The 17,067-nt window shown below is 28.9% G+C and overlaps 1 protein-coding gene across 2 annotated transcripts; it reads left to right on the forward strand.

The window, feature by feature from the left end:
- The first annotated feature begins 5,757 nt into the window (after positions 1-5,757).
- LOC105960266 (uncharacterized) lies at positions 5,758-7,038 on the forward strand. Of its 2 annotated transcripts, none has more exons than XR_016029956.1 (3): positions 5,758-5,831; positions 6,366-6,530; positions 6,633-7,038. XR_016029956.1 is itself a non-coding variant. In XM_012984434.2 (3 exons), the coding sequence occupies exons 1-3, from the start codon at positions 6,056-6,058 to the stop codon at positions 6,813-6,815; spliced, it is 576 nt and encodes a 191-aa protein (XP_012839888.2). In that variant the 5' UTR covers positions 5,998-6,055; the 3' UTR covers positions 6,816-7,038. The 2 variants fall into 2 exon arrangements, 1 of the variants encoding a protein (XP_012839888.2); XM_012984434.2 differs by lacking the exon at positions 5,758-5,831 and adding an exon at positions 5,998-6,283.
- The last annotated feature ends 10,029 nt before the right edge of the window (positions 7,039-17,067 follow it).

The following is a 17,067-nucleotide window of genomic DNA, read 5'->3' on the forward strand; positions in this document are numbered from 1 at the left end:
TCCTTAAATATGTTGCAAATTATATATTTAGTTAGTATTAGTTTATTACAATTCACTAAATACGAAAACATGCTAATTGATCAAATCTTAATAAATCAATCTATAATAGTCGTAATATATGGATATTTTATGGGTTTAAATAGATTAATAACAATATTACAGTTATATAAATACGCTACTGCAATTTTGTTGTATCACATTGTAATCTTATTTTTTTCCGAATATACAATCAAATATGAAAGAAAACGTTTCCCCGTGAGATGTTTTAAACTAGAACAATATTCATGATACAAAAGTTGTAAGGACAAATCGCATAAATTATATCCGAAAGAAGAGATCATTAACACCAGCGCAAGGAAACAAATACGGTGTTGTTCGCAAATTAATTCATGAAAAGTGTTGCTTTATGATGTATATTCACAAATTTTCATTTTACTAATCATGTTATTAATATTTTACTCTTATATGGGTCTTACTTGATAGATAAATCAAATAATAAGACCACGAAAGGGTTCCAATCGATCCATGGCTGCGTAAATGGAACTAATTTGAAACCTGAAGACCGTCCCGATATTCTTGCTTGAGTGTTTAAGATGAAGCTCGACAGTCTGATGTCAAATTTGAAGAAGGACAAAATATTTGGTCGCATTAGAGCATGTAAGTATCAATTTATAAGTTAAAAATATAACATATTAAATATTTTACATGTTGTCTACTCCTATAATACTAAAATATTCTCTTACGTCAATCATTGAAAAGATTTGTATACAATTTTTACCAAATACGTTTAAAATGTAAAATTTTCAGATGTCTGCACAATTGAGTTTCAGAAGCGCGGTCTCCCGCATGCGCACATATTGCTTTGGCTTCACAATGAAGACAAACCGAAGACATCAAAAGACATATATAAAATCATATGTGCCAAAATTCCAGATAATGTAACAGACCGAAGGATGTACGATTTGGTTGAGAAATCGACATGTGACATATCTATGTGGCATCCTACTCATTTTCTACGTGAAAGTAATTATTCCATATATTTTATAAACATACAAAATTCTCATTAGTTGTAAATCTTCATTATTTGGTAACATTTTTAATGCATATTTCCAAAATTACTAAAAACTTAAAACATTTCCTTATAAAATTTGTCATAATTTAGAATGGCATCCTACTCATATTCTACGTAGAATTAATTGTTCCATATATATTATAAACATAAAAAATCCTCATTAATTGTAAATCTTCATTTCCGGTAACATTTTGAATGCATATTTCCAAAATTACTAAAAAATTAAAACATTTCCTTATAAATTTTCTCATAATTTAGAAACTAATATTATGACAATATAATTAATTATTTTAATATAATTCGTTATATTAATATTTTCTAATCTTTTAAATTTACAAATTATAAATATTTTTCAACTAATTAAGAATATGGAGTACGACATATTGTAATTAAAAAATGAAATCTAATTATATCTTATATAAATAATATACATTTATACATGAAATGAACTTTATATTCTTCTGTAATATACTACAATTATTTATCCTTTATTATTTGAAAAACTCAATCCGACATAAAATCAATTATTCGAATTTGTGTATTAGTTGGTGTCGATCGTTTCCATATATATTTTGAATCCCATCAATTTGCATTGATTTTAATTTCCATCAAATATGGTAATATATATATATATATATATATATATATATATATATATATATATATATATATATATATATATATATATATTTGTGTGTGTGTGGGTGTGTGTGTGTACACACACGGTTGTTGAGCATGATTTTAATCAATTGATTTGATTTGTTCAATTACTTTTTATATGTTTGGCTTTAATATTTATATAAGGATTTTGTGTATATGCTCAAACGGTAATTAACTAAATGGACAAGATGAAATTTAATGTAATTGAATACCATGGAAAATAAATGTTTAATAACGTAAACTGTAATACCATAAATATGGCAAATAAAATGAACCTTATAAGAATATCATAGTTATTCAAGATCGATAATTTTGGTCAAATATTAACAATATAATTTCATGATTTACTTTCATCAATTAATACAATAAATTGCAGTTTCCTTAACATCATTTTATTAACTTATTTAGGATGTTAAAGTTGAGTATAAATCATCTTGATCCTAACCCATTCACCTCATTCTTCCTTCACACATTTTGTTATAATTACATCAAACCACGGTACTTACCTAATATTTTATTTTTTCGTCTTAATGTTTTGCAATTGTATTTTATTTTTCTTAAATTTTCGGCATGTTCATCCGAAACATGTCATTTGTTGTTTATTGTTTATTATTTTATCTATTGAAATATATACAAATATATAACAATCTAACTCATGTTTTTGTTTTTGTTTTTTGAAAACCGATGGATGGTGTCTATGTCATATGCGGCGACATCGGCAAGGGAGAAGTCATGTGACGTTGTATAGCCTGCAAAGATATGATCCATATTTATTGTATGGATGTATTTTTACAAAATTTTACTTATGTTTTTCCATCTTTTGATTATACTTGCGATGATTGTAAACTTTATTTCGACAAAGAAAATGTTAAGGTTACTGAAGTTGAGCATATAATAAAAACAAAGTAATTCGAGTATTTATTGATTTATAATAGAGATTCATATATACTTTATTCAATGTATTTGAATAAATTTTATTTTATATTTATAGCCTTATGTAACAATAAATTTGTTAGTTCATTAACATTCAAATTATTTGTCTTTCTTTAATTTCTTTCCCCATGTATTATTATGTTTTTACATGTACTTTCATTATTTCCTATAATGAATTTTTTTATGCTTATTTAAACGGGGCAATTTGCTATAGGTCCCTCCATATTATAATTTATGTGTATAAATGCAAGTCAAAGTTTCCATTTTTAGTATTAGTATTAGTATTAGTATTAGTATTAGTATTAGTATTAGTATTAGTATTAGTATTAGTATTAGTATTAGTATTAATGTTAGCATTAGTATTAGCAATAGAGGTGGCATGGATACGTTGCAATTTCGAGAGTTAAGAGTAGATGTGGCATAAAGATACTCATCAAGTCGGAATCTAGACTCAGATGTTAATTTCAATGTTGTCTACAAGGAAGGTTTTAAGCGAATATGAATTTAGATCATAAAAAATGTACATTGCGATTCAACGACACATTTTCTTTTTATTATTAATATGAATAATTAATTTTGCAATCTTAGATATTTTTGCACTTTATATCAATCTTATTGTCAACTCTAATGAAGTTCCTTTTTATAAAGATAGTATAATATAAATTGTATTTTTTCTTACACTTTTAGGTTACCATTTATGTTTCAGTAATGCGTATCACTGATCGCATATGAGCAATAAAAAATGAGCAGGTTACTCGCAAGGTATTAGATGAGTTATAGGTGATGTCAATGCATCTGCTATAAAACACTATTCTGATAACTAAGTTTCATGTTAAGTATCCGAGTGCATCAGATGAGATAATTGTAACAATTGGGTCAACTAATATATCTTTTTTGTACCCACTAATGAAAGTGTCGGTTTTGTGAATGATCATTTTTTATCGATCATAGCTGGAGAGGAGAAGGTCTATTTCAGCTCCAATAGTATGTGCAAGGGGGAGTAATTATGGAATGTCAACGCATAAATATATTCTCCGGAGTTTCTCAACACCATATCATGCTTCGGAATTCCACCACATAAGTTGACATTGAAAAAAGGTGTTTCCGTTATGCTCATGAGAAATATTGATCACGCCAGAGGATTGTGCAATGGAACAAGGCTTCAGGTTATTAATATTTTTCATTTGTAGGTTTATTTTAATTGTACTACGAACTTGCTGTGGACTCCGCTCACTATATTTAATGAAGGTAATATTTTTACAATGATTTTATGCCATTAAACAGTTATATTGGTATTGTTTTGGTAACAATTTACATATTCCGTGTGACCATTGTACAACGTATGCAGGTCAGTTTCATTGTACTGGATTCGTTGCATGCGTTTAGGGCGATTGGTATCAAAAAAAATAACACCGATTGTTTGCATCAAATTCAAGATTTGAACGTTCATATGTAATTGGGGTTGTTAAAATTTGGGACCAAGCAATCAAATTCAAGATTTGAACGTTCATATGTAATTGGGGTTGTTAAAATTTGGGACCAACGATATATTCGCTCTTTGTATGTGGAAATTAAAACCTTCGATGTTTAGTTTTTTATTTATTTCGCCTTATTTCATCACTTACACAATACAAAATACTTATATTTTTTTAATATTTCTTTGTATTACATATCAACAATTAATCTTACTATTTCGAGAACCTTTTTTATTGTTTAATATTTGTTTTACGATGAATGCCCCGTGCATCGCACGGGTGTAGTACTAGTTAGGAAGATAAAACAAAACATATATTAAATGCAGATATTGCACAAACAAAGCAGTAAATGCATTCAAAAAAATAATGGATGTTGGGCATAGCAAATTTATAAGTAATTTTTTTTGGGAACAATTATAAAAAATAAAATAAATTGAACAGTGTATAAAAAATCATTAATCCAATTTTAAGTGGCTTTGGGTAATGCTATACAATTACGTACGGTATTCAATTTCACATATTTCACTAACAAAAACAATGTGTTTATAACATATATATTCTATTGTTTTTTTTTTTACTAAAATATATGAATATTTACTTGCATCTTATAAAAGTACTTATCTAACATAAATTAGAAATAACTGAAAATATAAACAAAAAAAGTTCTAATTAACAAAATATCTTACATCTAGCAATTCCCATACAAAAAGTATTCTCTGTGGAAAGAATCCACTCTTCTATGTTTACATGTTAAATAAGTTTAAATTGATCACATTTGCTTCCATGGCGTTACAAATTTGAAATTATCAAAAAAGAGAAAGATACTACAAAGTTAAAATATTACCCAATGTTCTTTTTTTTTTTTTTTTTTTTTTTTTTTTTTTTTTTTTTTATCTATCCATCCAGTATTAAATAATAAAAGAAGTGCTAATTTGTAAACAAAGAAGTGCTACAAAGTTAATATCTTCGTGCTCCAAAGAGATCGAGAAGTGCTACAAAGTTAAACCGAATCACTAAGATACGCAGACAACTCGATTAGGGGTGTAAACGAGCCGAGCTCGAGCCGAGCTCGCCTCTTTTGGCTGGCTCGAGCTCGAGCTCGAGTTTATTTTGTCGAGCTCGAGCTCGAGCTCGAGCTCGCGAGCTCCTCTTTTTATGGCTCGAGCTCGAGCTCGAGTTTATTTTGTCGAGCTCGAGCTCGAGCCCATTGTCTTTTTTTTTTTTTTTTTTTTTTTTTAATATTTTTTTAATTATTATTTTATTATTAAAAATTATTTAAAAAAATAAAAAATAAAAACTAAATTGTAATTATACATATTTTTAATATTTGTATTTATTTTTATAATATTTTACATTATTTAAATAAAAATAACATATAAAAAATAAAAAATAATAATAAAAAAATAATAATAAATCCGGCTCGCGAGCCGGCTCGCGAGCTCATGAACAACTGAAAACCGGCTCGAGCTCGGCTCATCAGAAAGCTCGAGCTCGCGAGCTCGAGCTCGAGCTCGGCTCATCAGAAAGCTCGAGCTCGAAAATCTCGAGTCCGAGTTCGAGCTTTTTACGAGCCGGCTCTTCGAGCTCACGAGTCGGCTCGGCTCGTTTACACCCCTAAACTCGATAAACTGATAAATAAATTGGAAGAAGAGGACGAAGAAGAAGAAGAGGAGGTTTTAGACGAGATTTCTGTATGTTGCTTTTAATTTCATTTGAATTTTTTTTAATCTATTTTTGTTATCTTGTTCTAATAATAGTTATCTTCAATTTTAAATAAATTTATAGCCCATTACCTTTTGTTTTCATAATATCCAGCCCATTCCGTTGCTTTCTATATTTATTTATTTATTTAATATACATATTTATAATCTTATTATTAACACAAGGAAGAAATCTACTAGGGCTTCCTTCTCAGATGACTTTTCGTGTTTCGAAATTGCACGGCGGAGATTCGGAAATGGAGAAATATCCCGAGACGAAAAAACGGATCAATAAGATGCGCAAACAACTCGAGAAATTTGAGGTGGAGAATCCGGAACAGAGAAACCGGATCACTAAGATACGCAGGCATCTCGATAAACTGATAAATAAATTGGAAGAAGAGGACGAAGAAAAAGAAGAGGAGGTTTTAGACGAGATTTCTGTATGTTCCTTTTAATTTCATTTGATTTTCTTTTAATCTTTTTTTGTTATCTTGTTCTAATAAATTTTAAATAAATTTATAGAACTCCTATTGTAAACCCGATGTGCAACCTACCCCCCTACGACGTCGTCTTTCCGATATGGTCCTCTATGACCGACGAAATTCCACTGCCAGCACTAATCCCAATAGAATGCGACTACTAAAAAATACTGCCAAACTAGCGATTGGTTACTTCAACAAACAAAGTGTATGTTTTTTTTTTTGGATAACAAATAAATTCGATTTTCTTTTTGAATGATTATTAATGACTTGTTGCTTGTTTTTGTTATGTGTGTATGAATGTGTGTAGCCCATCAGATACTCTGTGCTGGATTTGGTCAGAGCAACCCAACATGTTTGCGCGGGTCGTTATTTCCGTTTGACGTTTACCGCCAAGCCCGAGGGTTCTGAAGAAACCGAAACGTTCGAAGCAAAGGTTGTCTACCGAATCGGTCAAACTGATGTCGATTTTGTCAAAATTGTGGCCATTTAGCTGCTAACATGTAATCCTTAGCTTGCGACATTATTATTTTCTTAAGCTGCTGCTATATATATTTTTCATGATTTTATTGGAGTATTTTCTTGGTCTATTTTTAGCATATTAGTTGTATACAAATCTCCTATATGTGAGGAGTATTAGTAGCTAGTTTGTTTAGAGTTTGTTCATCTACAGTCTTATGAGATCATAATGGAATAAAATCAAGCTTTCCTTATTACTCATTCTCCTATCCTCTTTATTCAGGAGTCCCCTAGCCCCCGATATTTTTTTTTTATTCCATTAATATCGAAAGACACAAGGAGGCCTCGTTAAAAACCTTATGGTCCTATACAAGGAAAGTAGTACCCCTAAATGAACGGAATAAAAAGCGGATCTATAAAAGATACTATTACAAATATGATCCAATAAGGAGGAAAATTGAAAAATAAATAAATTATCAAAATCCACATCACAAACCATTTCCTAAGCATCTTTTGCTAAACTTTGCCGCTTACTTTCGACTTTTTCAAAGCCCCGTCTGATCATTATGATATTCATGATAAACCTCATCGGTAAAATTGCCATCCATGTACACTTCCCGATGATTACAATGTGAGTGTGCCCAGTCAGCGAGTCGATCCGCCACACAATTCCTTTGTCTATGGAAGTGATTGATCTTGAAATATGTGGGAAATAACTTTGTGCTCTCGCGAAATACATACTCCAACTCCCATGCCACCGTGCAATGGTGTTTGATAGCTTGAACAACCACAAGTGAACCACTCTCCACGTCTACTTGAGCGAGTTTCAGATCATGACATAATTGTAAACCATCTGCCAAAACCAAAAATTCCGCCATATTATTTGTACCAATCCCGTAGAATATCTAGAATGCAACTAAAACTAGGGGTGAGTTCGGGACGGGATTTTGGGAATTCAGGATTTTCGGGTCGGGATTTTGGGATTCGGATAGAAATTTTAAATCCCAATCCCGTCCCATAATATTAAATCTCGGTATATCGGTATCCCTAAATATTTCGGGAATTCGGGATTGGGATCGGGAATCCCATATTTTGCCTAAAAACTAAGAAATATTGTTTTTTTTTTCCATTAGTATTATTATATACACTAAACCAACTTGAATATATTATATACATACTTTTGTTCTTGCAATATTTATTTTTACCACAAAACTTGGAATAAATAAAATTTAAAAAAATTAAAAATAAGTTGAAACAATATATTATATAGTATTTCTCATCTCCTTGACAATATATATATATATATATATATATATATATATATATATATATATATATATATATATATATATATATATATATGTGTGTGTGTGTGTGTGTGTGTGTGTGTGTGTGTGTGTATTTATTAGTTTTTTTTTTCTTTTTTCCTAATTCGGGATTAAAATATCCAGATCGGGATTGAACCAATTCCCGAATTCCGATCCCGTATTTGTTCCTAATACCGATCCCGAATCTCGTAATCCCGAATTCCGATCCCGTATTTGTTCCTAATACCGATCCCGAATCTCGTAATCCCGAATTCCCGAAGTTTTAGTCCCAAATAGTAAAAATCCGATCGGGACGGAACGGGATCCCAAATCCCAATCCCTAAGTCCCAGCCCTAACTAAAATCACTCCGTTATAGTCTTTAATTACACCTTCACCAGAATACCAGAACACTGCCCATCGTGAGCTGACCCATCAACATTTAGTTTATATCTCTTAGCAGTAGATGGTTCCCAGCGGCACCATAAAGTGCGCTTGGTCTCGATAGGAGTCAACCAAAACCCCACCGTTTCTAATTTATTTTGTTATCGCTAGGGCGATTTGAGTTTGGGGCTGAAGATTATCGATAGAATAGTAAGCTGAGACTTTATCTGGTGAATAATCTCTTTCCTATTCATACACTCATCTTTAAAAACTGCTCGGCACCAAGAATTCTAAATTTCGAGAGAATACAGTAATAAGCTCCCATCCGAAGCGCCATGTACTAAATACTGATATTTGTGTGAGGGGACCAAATTACCACAGCCTGGTAAACGGAACAAAAGTTATGCGGGAGACGTAATATGGCATCAAATCTCCATAACTGAATTGCACAATCTCCCTACCTTTATCTCTCTACCTTCAAAAGCATGAATGTTTTATGTTTCTTAACTTTTTTGTGATACCTATTCTACCTTTATTAGTAAGTTATTATATATCTATGTATATTACATATTGTTATGTACGTAAAAAATATTATGTATATTGCAATCAATACATCCAATTAATATATTTGCACTTTACTGCTCTCTCTCGATCTCTCTTTGTTTCTTTTTTTTTTTTTGGTTTTTTTTTATTTAACACATAGACAAAAATAATGTTTGGGAACTTTGTATTCCATTTATTGGATAAATCAAATTCGACTAGGATTTATGGATCATCGGAAAATGATATTTTTCTAATAATCATAAAATATTTTTAATGGCGTGATTTAGTTTCATGATTTACATCTCAAACCTCTAAAATGTTTTTATTTATTACTTTTTTATTTGTTATAAATTTATAACTTTTCTTTTATCGAAATATGTAAATTAAATAAACATATTTAGTAATAAAGAAATTATATGAAACTTTTAAAACCCGTAAAATGAAACTACATTTGATTTAGTATGTCTTCGTAATATTTTTCCCTACCTTTTTAAAGCATGAATGTTTTATGTTTCTTAACTTTTTTGTGATACCTATTCTACCCTTATTAGTAAGTTATTATATATCTATGTATATAACATATTGTTATGTACGTAAAAATATTATGTATATTGCAATCAATACATCCAATTAATATATTTGCACTTTACTGCTCTCTCTCGATCTCTCTTTGTTTTTTTTTTTGTTTTTTTTTTTATTTAACACATAGACAAAAGTAATGTTTGGGAACTTTGTATTCCATTTATTGGATAAATCAAATTCGACTAGGATTTATGGATCATCGGAAAATGATATTTTTCTAATAATCCATAAAATATTTTTAATGGCGTGATTTAGTTTCATGATTTACATCTCAAACCTCTAGAATGTTTTATTTATTACTTTTTTATTTGTTATAAATTTGTAACTTTTCTTTTATCGAAATATGTAAATTAAATAAACATATTTAGTAATAAAGAAATTATATGAAACTTTTAAAACCCGTAAAATGAAACTACATTTGATTTAGTATGTCTTCGTAATATTTTTTTATGAAAGAAATATGATAAGATCGATGATAATTTCATAAATGTTATGCAAGTGACAAAACGAATAGAATGATATTATAAAAAATAATCACTGAAAATTTTGGTAGTAATATGTCCATTTTAAATATTTAGCTTATATTTTTTTGATAATGAAGGAATCCGTAGCATTTTTCTTATATCATAAACTCTGTGTTGCATATTGTTTTTTCTAATTTTATATATTGCAATTTGTTGAATTTTTTTTTTTGATGTTCATGCATTTCGCTATAAAATTCCGAAAAAAGAGTGAAAACATTGTGAAAAATCCCATTATATCCGAATTTGGATCAAGAGATTATAAATTAATGCAATTTCTGAAATTTTCGAAATGTTTGTAATATTATGATCATTGGAAAACTCTTGAAATGTCACTCTAAAGAAAAGACATTGTTGAAATTTAATGTATAAAAATAGTTACAGTAACAAAAAGAAAATAAAAAATATATTTTTTTTAGTATATTTTGTAGTATACTAACAGATCCGTAACATTAAAATTATAATACTAAAAAGTAATTAATATACATTATTATTTATTAACCTATTTTTTTTTTTTTTATGTTTTTTACATAATTGACTATGGTTAAATCATATTATCACTTATACTAATAAAATCCATAAATAACGATAAGTACATTAAATTTAAGAATTTATTTTACCTCGATATTTTAAAATCAATCTTAGTCATTCACAACTATTTCATCTTATTTTAGACATATTTATTATATATTGGTTATTATTATTTATTTTTAATTTTATTTTGTTATTTCTAAATAATTCTTAATTAACTTGATAATGCTCGCTTACCTGTTTATGATATGTCACTGAAAAACTCTATTATGAGTTTTATAAAAAATACATTTTATTTAATAATTTAAGAAAATAAACTTCAACTTTCAAAATAAATCATAATATATGAAAAGATTATCATACTTTTAATATAACATAATATAAATATTATTAATATTATTCGCAAATAATAATTCGTTTGAGTTTGTATTATTCTATTTTCATATTTGTGGAATATACGTGATAAAAATTATACGAGAGCTAATTTAAAAGTTGAAACTACTTTAGGTATCTAATGTTTAACTTAAAATAAACTGATTTGTTTTAAAATAAAGTTTTACAAGTATATGCTTATAGTATATCATTGGAAAGCTCTTCAAATGTAGTTTTATAAAAATTAAATTACATGGATAATTTCAATACGTAGAGAAAAATTCAATATGAAGAAAATAAACTCTTGCCTTAGTATAAATATACCACATGAAAAGATATTTGATATTTAAACTACATTATTAAGTTATGTTAATTTTTTTTATTTTGGTAATTACACAATTGATCCTAAATAATTGATGGTATAACGTTGTAATAAGGGGCATAATATGAAGCATAACAATGTTAAGAAACAAAAATACATATTTTACCCTTAATTAGTAAGTTACACTATATACTATTTATGGTTAGTTAAGTAAAAAAGTTATTGATATTTCAATCAATGCATTCAATCAATGTATCATGATCTCCCCTAATTCATAATACCAATTTTTGTTTCACTAGCATAATGAAAAGTCATGCACATTTTCTCTTTCTGTTATATTTCTATGGTTTTGTTTTTTATTTCCTCTACTTTTTCTTAATAGTAATTGCTTTCGTATTTTCCATTTTTCAACTGCACAACTCTATTTTTCTAAATAAATAAACCAGAAAGTAACAATTGTTTTGGATTTTTGGACAGGCTAAAAGAAAGATGAGTAAATTACAACCACTTCTAAGTTGAGGTATAATTACAAAAAAAATCCCTTTTTTTTTGTTCGTATAATGGCATCCACACGTGTACATTGTATCCATCGTACACGTTCACCCTTACGGTGTCAAAATAAATATTTTTGTAGATTTCGTGGAATATTTCTTAGTCGATCTCCAATTCTCCATTTTATCCCGGCATAGGAGTCCCAATAAAATAGCTCATTTAAGACAAAAATGTCCTTAGGGAGAACGGGTAATCTCCCTACCTTTAAAAGCATGAATATTTTATGTTTCTTAACTTTTTTGTGATACCTATTCTACCCTTACTAGTAAGTTATTATATATCTATGTATATTACATATTGTTATGTACGTAAAAATATTATGTATATTGCAATCAATACATCCAATTAATATATTTCCATTTTACTGTTCTCTCTCGATCTCTCTTTGTTTCTTTTATTTAACACCAGAAGTACCTTATTTATTGGTTTTTTTTTTATTTAACAACAGAAGTACCTTATCGTAGTGCCATTAGGGACTAATGTATCTTGCAAGTAACACTAGACCTGATATTGTTTTCTAGGTCAATTTATTAGCACCATAGTAATGCAACAAAATCAAGAAACTGTTAAATGACTCAAATTACCACCATCCTTATATGTATGATTGAATAATCAATCTCCCTTTTTATGTTTGTATTTGCTATTTAATATTAAATATTTGGCATAACGATTTTTTTGAGAATTTGAATAAAATTAAAATATGGAATAAGTTTAATGATATATATATATTTTGTTATGATTAAATTGGTTTTGAAATGAAATTGGATATCGAAGAGAACATGAATGTAAAAATACATGTTGGAAAAGAAAATAGTAATAAATTATGTAAATATGTTGGTTTGATGGTTGTGCTTTTGAAAAACAACATAGTAAAAAAATATGAAATCATGTTGCTTTAAGTACACATTATAAAATTAATTTTGTAGTTAAATATTGCTATTAAATAATCCACACTTCTTGTATAAATATAAAATGTTCTTCAAGTTACATTGTTAAAAATAAATAATCCATATTTTTTTTTGTTTTAATACAAAATTTTATTTTAAATCACATACATAATTAACATTATAAAATTAATTAAACACGTGCGAGGCACGTGCTTTTTTCTAGTTTGGTTCAAGGAATAAATGTTTTATACACACTTAAACATATATATTTATTATTATTTTTGTTCGTAGTCAATGTTTTCCGTGGAAAATCAAGTCAACTTCTCTATTGTATTGAATATTGCGTTTGTGTTCCATTTCACTAATAGATTATACATGCAGATTATACAATATGCATGATACACAATTTGTGTAGATTCTATAAAAGATGACATATACTAGTTAACTAATTTTAAAATGTAAATACGTATACAATTGTACACATGTGAACTTCGTATATATAAAATAGGTAGTTGACAAAACGTGTACGGTAAAAATTACATTCAATGAAATTGATCAAATATAGGTTCGAATAAACCGATGAAATATACATATAACGACAAAATCAACATTTATCTGGTTATCTGGTTATAATCTTCTTTTAAAAAAAAAACATATACCCCTGTATAAAATAAAAGCAACATATGACATCAAATATTGCAATAAAATATTCCATCAACAATTATAAGAGTAATGGAGTAAAATTAATTAATATAAATGTGCCCTCCACAAGTTGGTAATCCGACAAGTTATCAAACCATAACGATTATGTGCACAAGAAAAGTAAAATTTGGCATATTCACTACAATTAAGACATCTCAAGTTCTACACTGTTGAAAGTTGAAAAAATTACGTCATATTTTCAAAAGACGCATACTCGTTAGGTGCCTGCATGATGTGTCGTGTTACACAAAACAAAATGAACCGTTTCATTCCATCTAATTTTACAGTACGAAAACCATTTTGCACCCGTTATATTTTATACTACTATACATTGTTTGAATCAATATTCCTTTAAATTTCTTTTGTTAAAACTTCTTTCAATATTGTGAAATTTAAAATAATTATATCTAAGTAATTTAGAACCTCTATGATATTTCAAATACATGTCTATCAGATTTTCTCACATAAATAATTAGATCATGATCGGTATTATTCTATTTATGTGTACCTCATTTTGGAATAGAAGTAAGTGCTGATTAGGTTAGTTTGGTAAGTTTTTTTTTTAGTTAAATTGATATATGTTGATTTGAGTTAGGTTTACGAATTTTTTGATTAAAAAAAAAGTAATATAGACATTTTAGAGGCCTTTGAAAGAAAAATAAAACACAACTAAAAATATGTACGTTATACTTATACCTAAATATTTAAGACCTCTAAAAATTGTATATTTTGAAGCCCTAAGGCGGCCTACCAATCAACACCATGGGAAGCTACCACCTTAAATAATTCGCATAATATTTTCTTCATGACATGGAAGATTTATGATATACGTGCACGCGAAGGGCTAGATGACGATTATATCATCATCGGTTCAGCCAACATTGCGATGGAGGGTTATCAACCCCATCACACATGGGCCAAGAACAAAGAGCATCCTCATGGCCAGGTTTATTAATCTTGTTTAGATTATTCTTTCAAATTTTTAAAATTAATGAGGAAAAAAAATCATTGTTAAAAATCGTCATTTTAAATATAGAATAATACGTACTTGCAGGTATATGGATACAGGTTGTCCCTCTGGGCCGAGCACATGGGGGAGGTCGATAATTTATTCAATCATCCCGAGAGCTTAGAGTGTGTCAAATATATAAACAACATTGCTGAAGATAATTAGAATAAATACTTAGCAGATGACTATAGTCAGTTGCAAGGGAAATACCCTTTGCAAATTGACGCTAGTGGAGATGTAAAGCCATTGCTCGGGTATGAAAGTTTTCCCGATTTTATTGGTGATGTGATGGGATCGAAGACCTATCTGCCTGTTGGAACAACTACTTAGAAGTAACTATGAACGATATATGTGCTTCGAATTAATTTGTTTTCTACAATAAAAATACATTAAACACACTATGAACCTTTAATCCAGATAGTAATTAATATTTATCAATTTTTCAATTATTTTTTGGGGACCTAAATAACAGTTGAAAAAGATTCAAATTCTATCGAAGGGTCTGCCGACATTATAGCAACTTAAGGTTGAAAAATCCTATATATTCTCTGGTTGTATATATTGGAAAATGAATGAAATATTCAAATTGTTGGGAAGAGTCACTGAGTTTTGGTTAACAATTAAAAACTGATTAAAAGTAAAAAAAAAATCATAATCAGTTTTCAAAACATTTTCTAAACACCCTCCAAGTTAGGTCATCGAGACCTTTTTAAATTTATCAAATCGAAAGTTTCTTCAATATTTGATTTCAACAAACAATTAATTTTTGTAAGTTCGTTGATCTATTAGATCTTTTATCATTTTCTTTAATTTTTTTTGTATTGATGTTTGTGGTCTCTTTAAATTTACGTTATTATTGTAATTCATTTATAGATTATTGTTCGATGTCAGTCGTATGCGCATTGGTGAGCTATCAATTATATTTAGATCACCCTTCAACGGAGTACAATTCGGCATCAGTTCAACACTTGATCGACCACGTTGGTCAAGTACATCCTCTGCTCGTTAGAGATGATAATGTGGAGGGGTGTCAAGAATATAATGAAGAAGTCCAAGTGGCATACATCAGGAGATTTGGTGTATGCTTGCGCGAAGATTATGCATTAAAAAACATAAGATAAATATTTGACAAGATACATCGAATACAGAAATAAGTTTAACATGCCGGATTAATATTTCTATGTTTGATAAGATATTTATATTTGCTAATTCATATATATATGTTTTTTTATCTAAAACACCCAAAGATTCAGATATCTGGTTGAGGAGTGCTGGCGGAAGTTTTACCATTCGAAGATATCATGCGATTTTTAGCTCGAGGCCCTATTGTCGGAACTATGGAAGTCTACGAGAGCTTTTCAAAACACAAGGTAAAAGTAAATTGAAATAATATTGTTTCATATAATAAGTATAGTCGATGCATAATTTATTGTATTTCATGTTTTAGGTTTGTTATGAACATCATGATCCTTCTCATTTGATTTGAAGGAAGGACTTGAAGAAGGTCGCTTTCACTCTGTACTTTTAGTTGGAGGGAGCGACGACGAAGTGAGAGAAAAGCACTATGAAGTCCATAATTCATGGGGAGATGGTTGGACATATAGAGGAGGTGCTAAAGTCGCAGGGCATTTGATCAGGCCGTATTATAATACATTTGGAAAACGTCTTGTCCAGGTAATGATATATAATTTATTTGCCTTCATAACTATTGAGTTGATCAATATTTGCTCTCTCTTGCAGCCGGACCACCAAATTACTGAGATGAGAATTGGCGTGCCTGTTGAGGAGGTGGGTGCAAAAGAGAATACGAGAATTACTTAAGAAGAAAATGAATAAGATAAATTATAGTTTCTCATGGTTACTGTGATGTAGTTTTCTTACATGTTCAATTAGAAGTGGTACTATGAAATTTATTTTTTGGGTTGATCAAATAGATAGGGTGGCTCTTTCAACTGAACATGTGTGTTGATTTTCAGTGTATGAGTATATGATATTTGAAACTAATTTTTCATGGTTCTATACAATATAAATTATGTAATTGGTTTATTAATTAGATATGTTTATCGATGATGCCTCGAGAGATGCTTAATATATTATTCTTAGCTTGTATTGGAAGTTCTTCTTTAAAAATTGGATTATATTATTTTTAGCTCGAGATATCATTTATATTGTTGGAAGAGCTTTTTATCTTAAGATGTCAATATGTATTAGGTGGTTGAAACTTTTTTAGATGATTTTGTCTGTGCAAGATGTGTGTTAACCTCTATATACTTGAATTGATTGTCTTATGGTTTTGTATATTTAATTTTCTATTTGATTTCTTGTTTATCGCACTTGACATCTGCAACCTGATGATATTTGAAGAGAGATGGTGAAATATTGGCCATTGTGGATTTTTTTTTAAGTTGCATTATGTTTTTTTTAGTTGAAAGATGTACTTTATGTTCGTCACATAACTATACTTGATCAAGGTATTTCTTTATTTCTAGTTGTCATTGAATAACGTTTTCCATTACTGTGGTTTTGATTGTAGGTGGAGTGTTCATTTGGGATGATAGCATGATTTTTTTGTTAGA

The sequence above is a fragment of the Erythranthe guttata genome, chromosome 14 (genome assembly GCF_056151865.1).
Source record: "Erythranthe guttata isolate IM_541 chromosome 14, IM_541, whole genome shotgun sequence".
Lineage (NCBI taxonomy): Eukaryota > Viridiplantae > Streptophyta > Magnoliopsida > Lamiales > Phrymaceae > Erythranthe > Erythranthe guttata.

Bases quoted from the DNA above. Each gene is read 5' to 3' on its own strand.
- LOC105960266 (XM_012984434.2), top strand. From the start codon at position 6,056: ATGACTTTTCGTGTTTCGAAATTGCACGGCGGAGATTCGGAAATGGAG. The intron at 6,284-6,365 runs GTATGTTCCTTT...ATAAATTTATAG, and splicing joins AGGTTTTAGACGAGATTTCT to AACTCCTATTGTAAACCCGA. The intron at 6,531-6,632 runs GTATGTTTTTTT...GAATGTGTGTAG, and splicing joins GTTACTTCAACAAACAAAGT to CCCATCAGATACTCTGTGCT.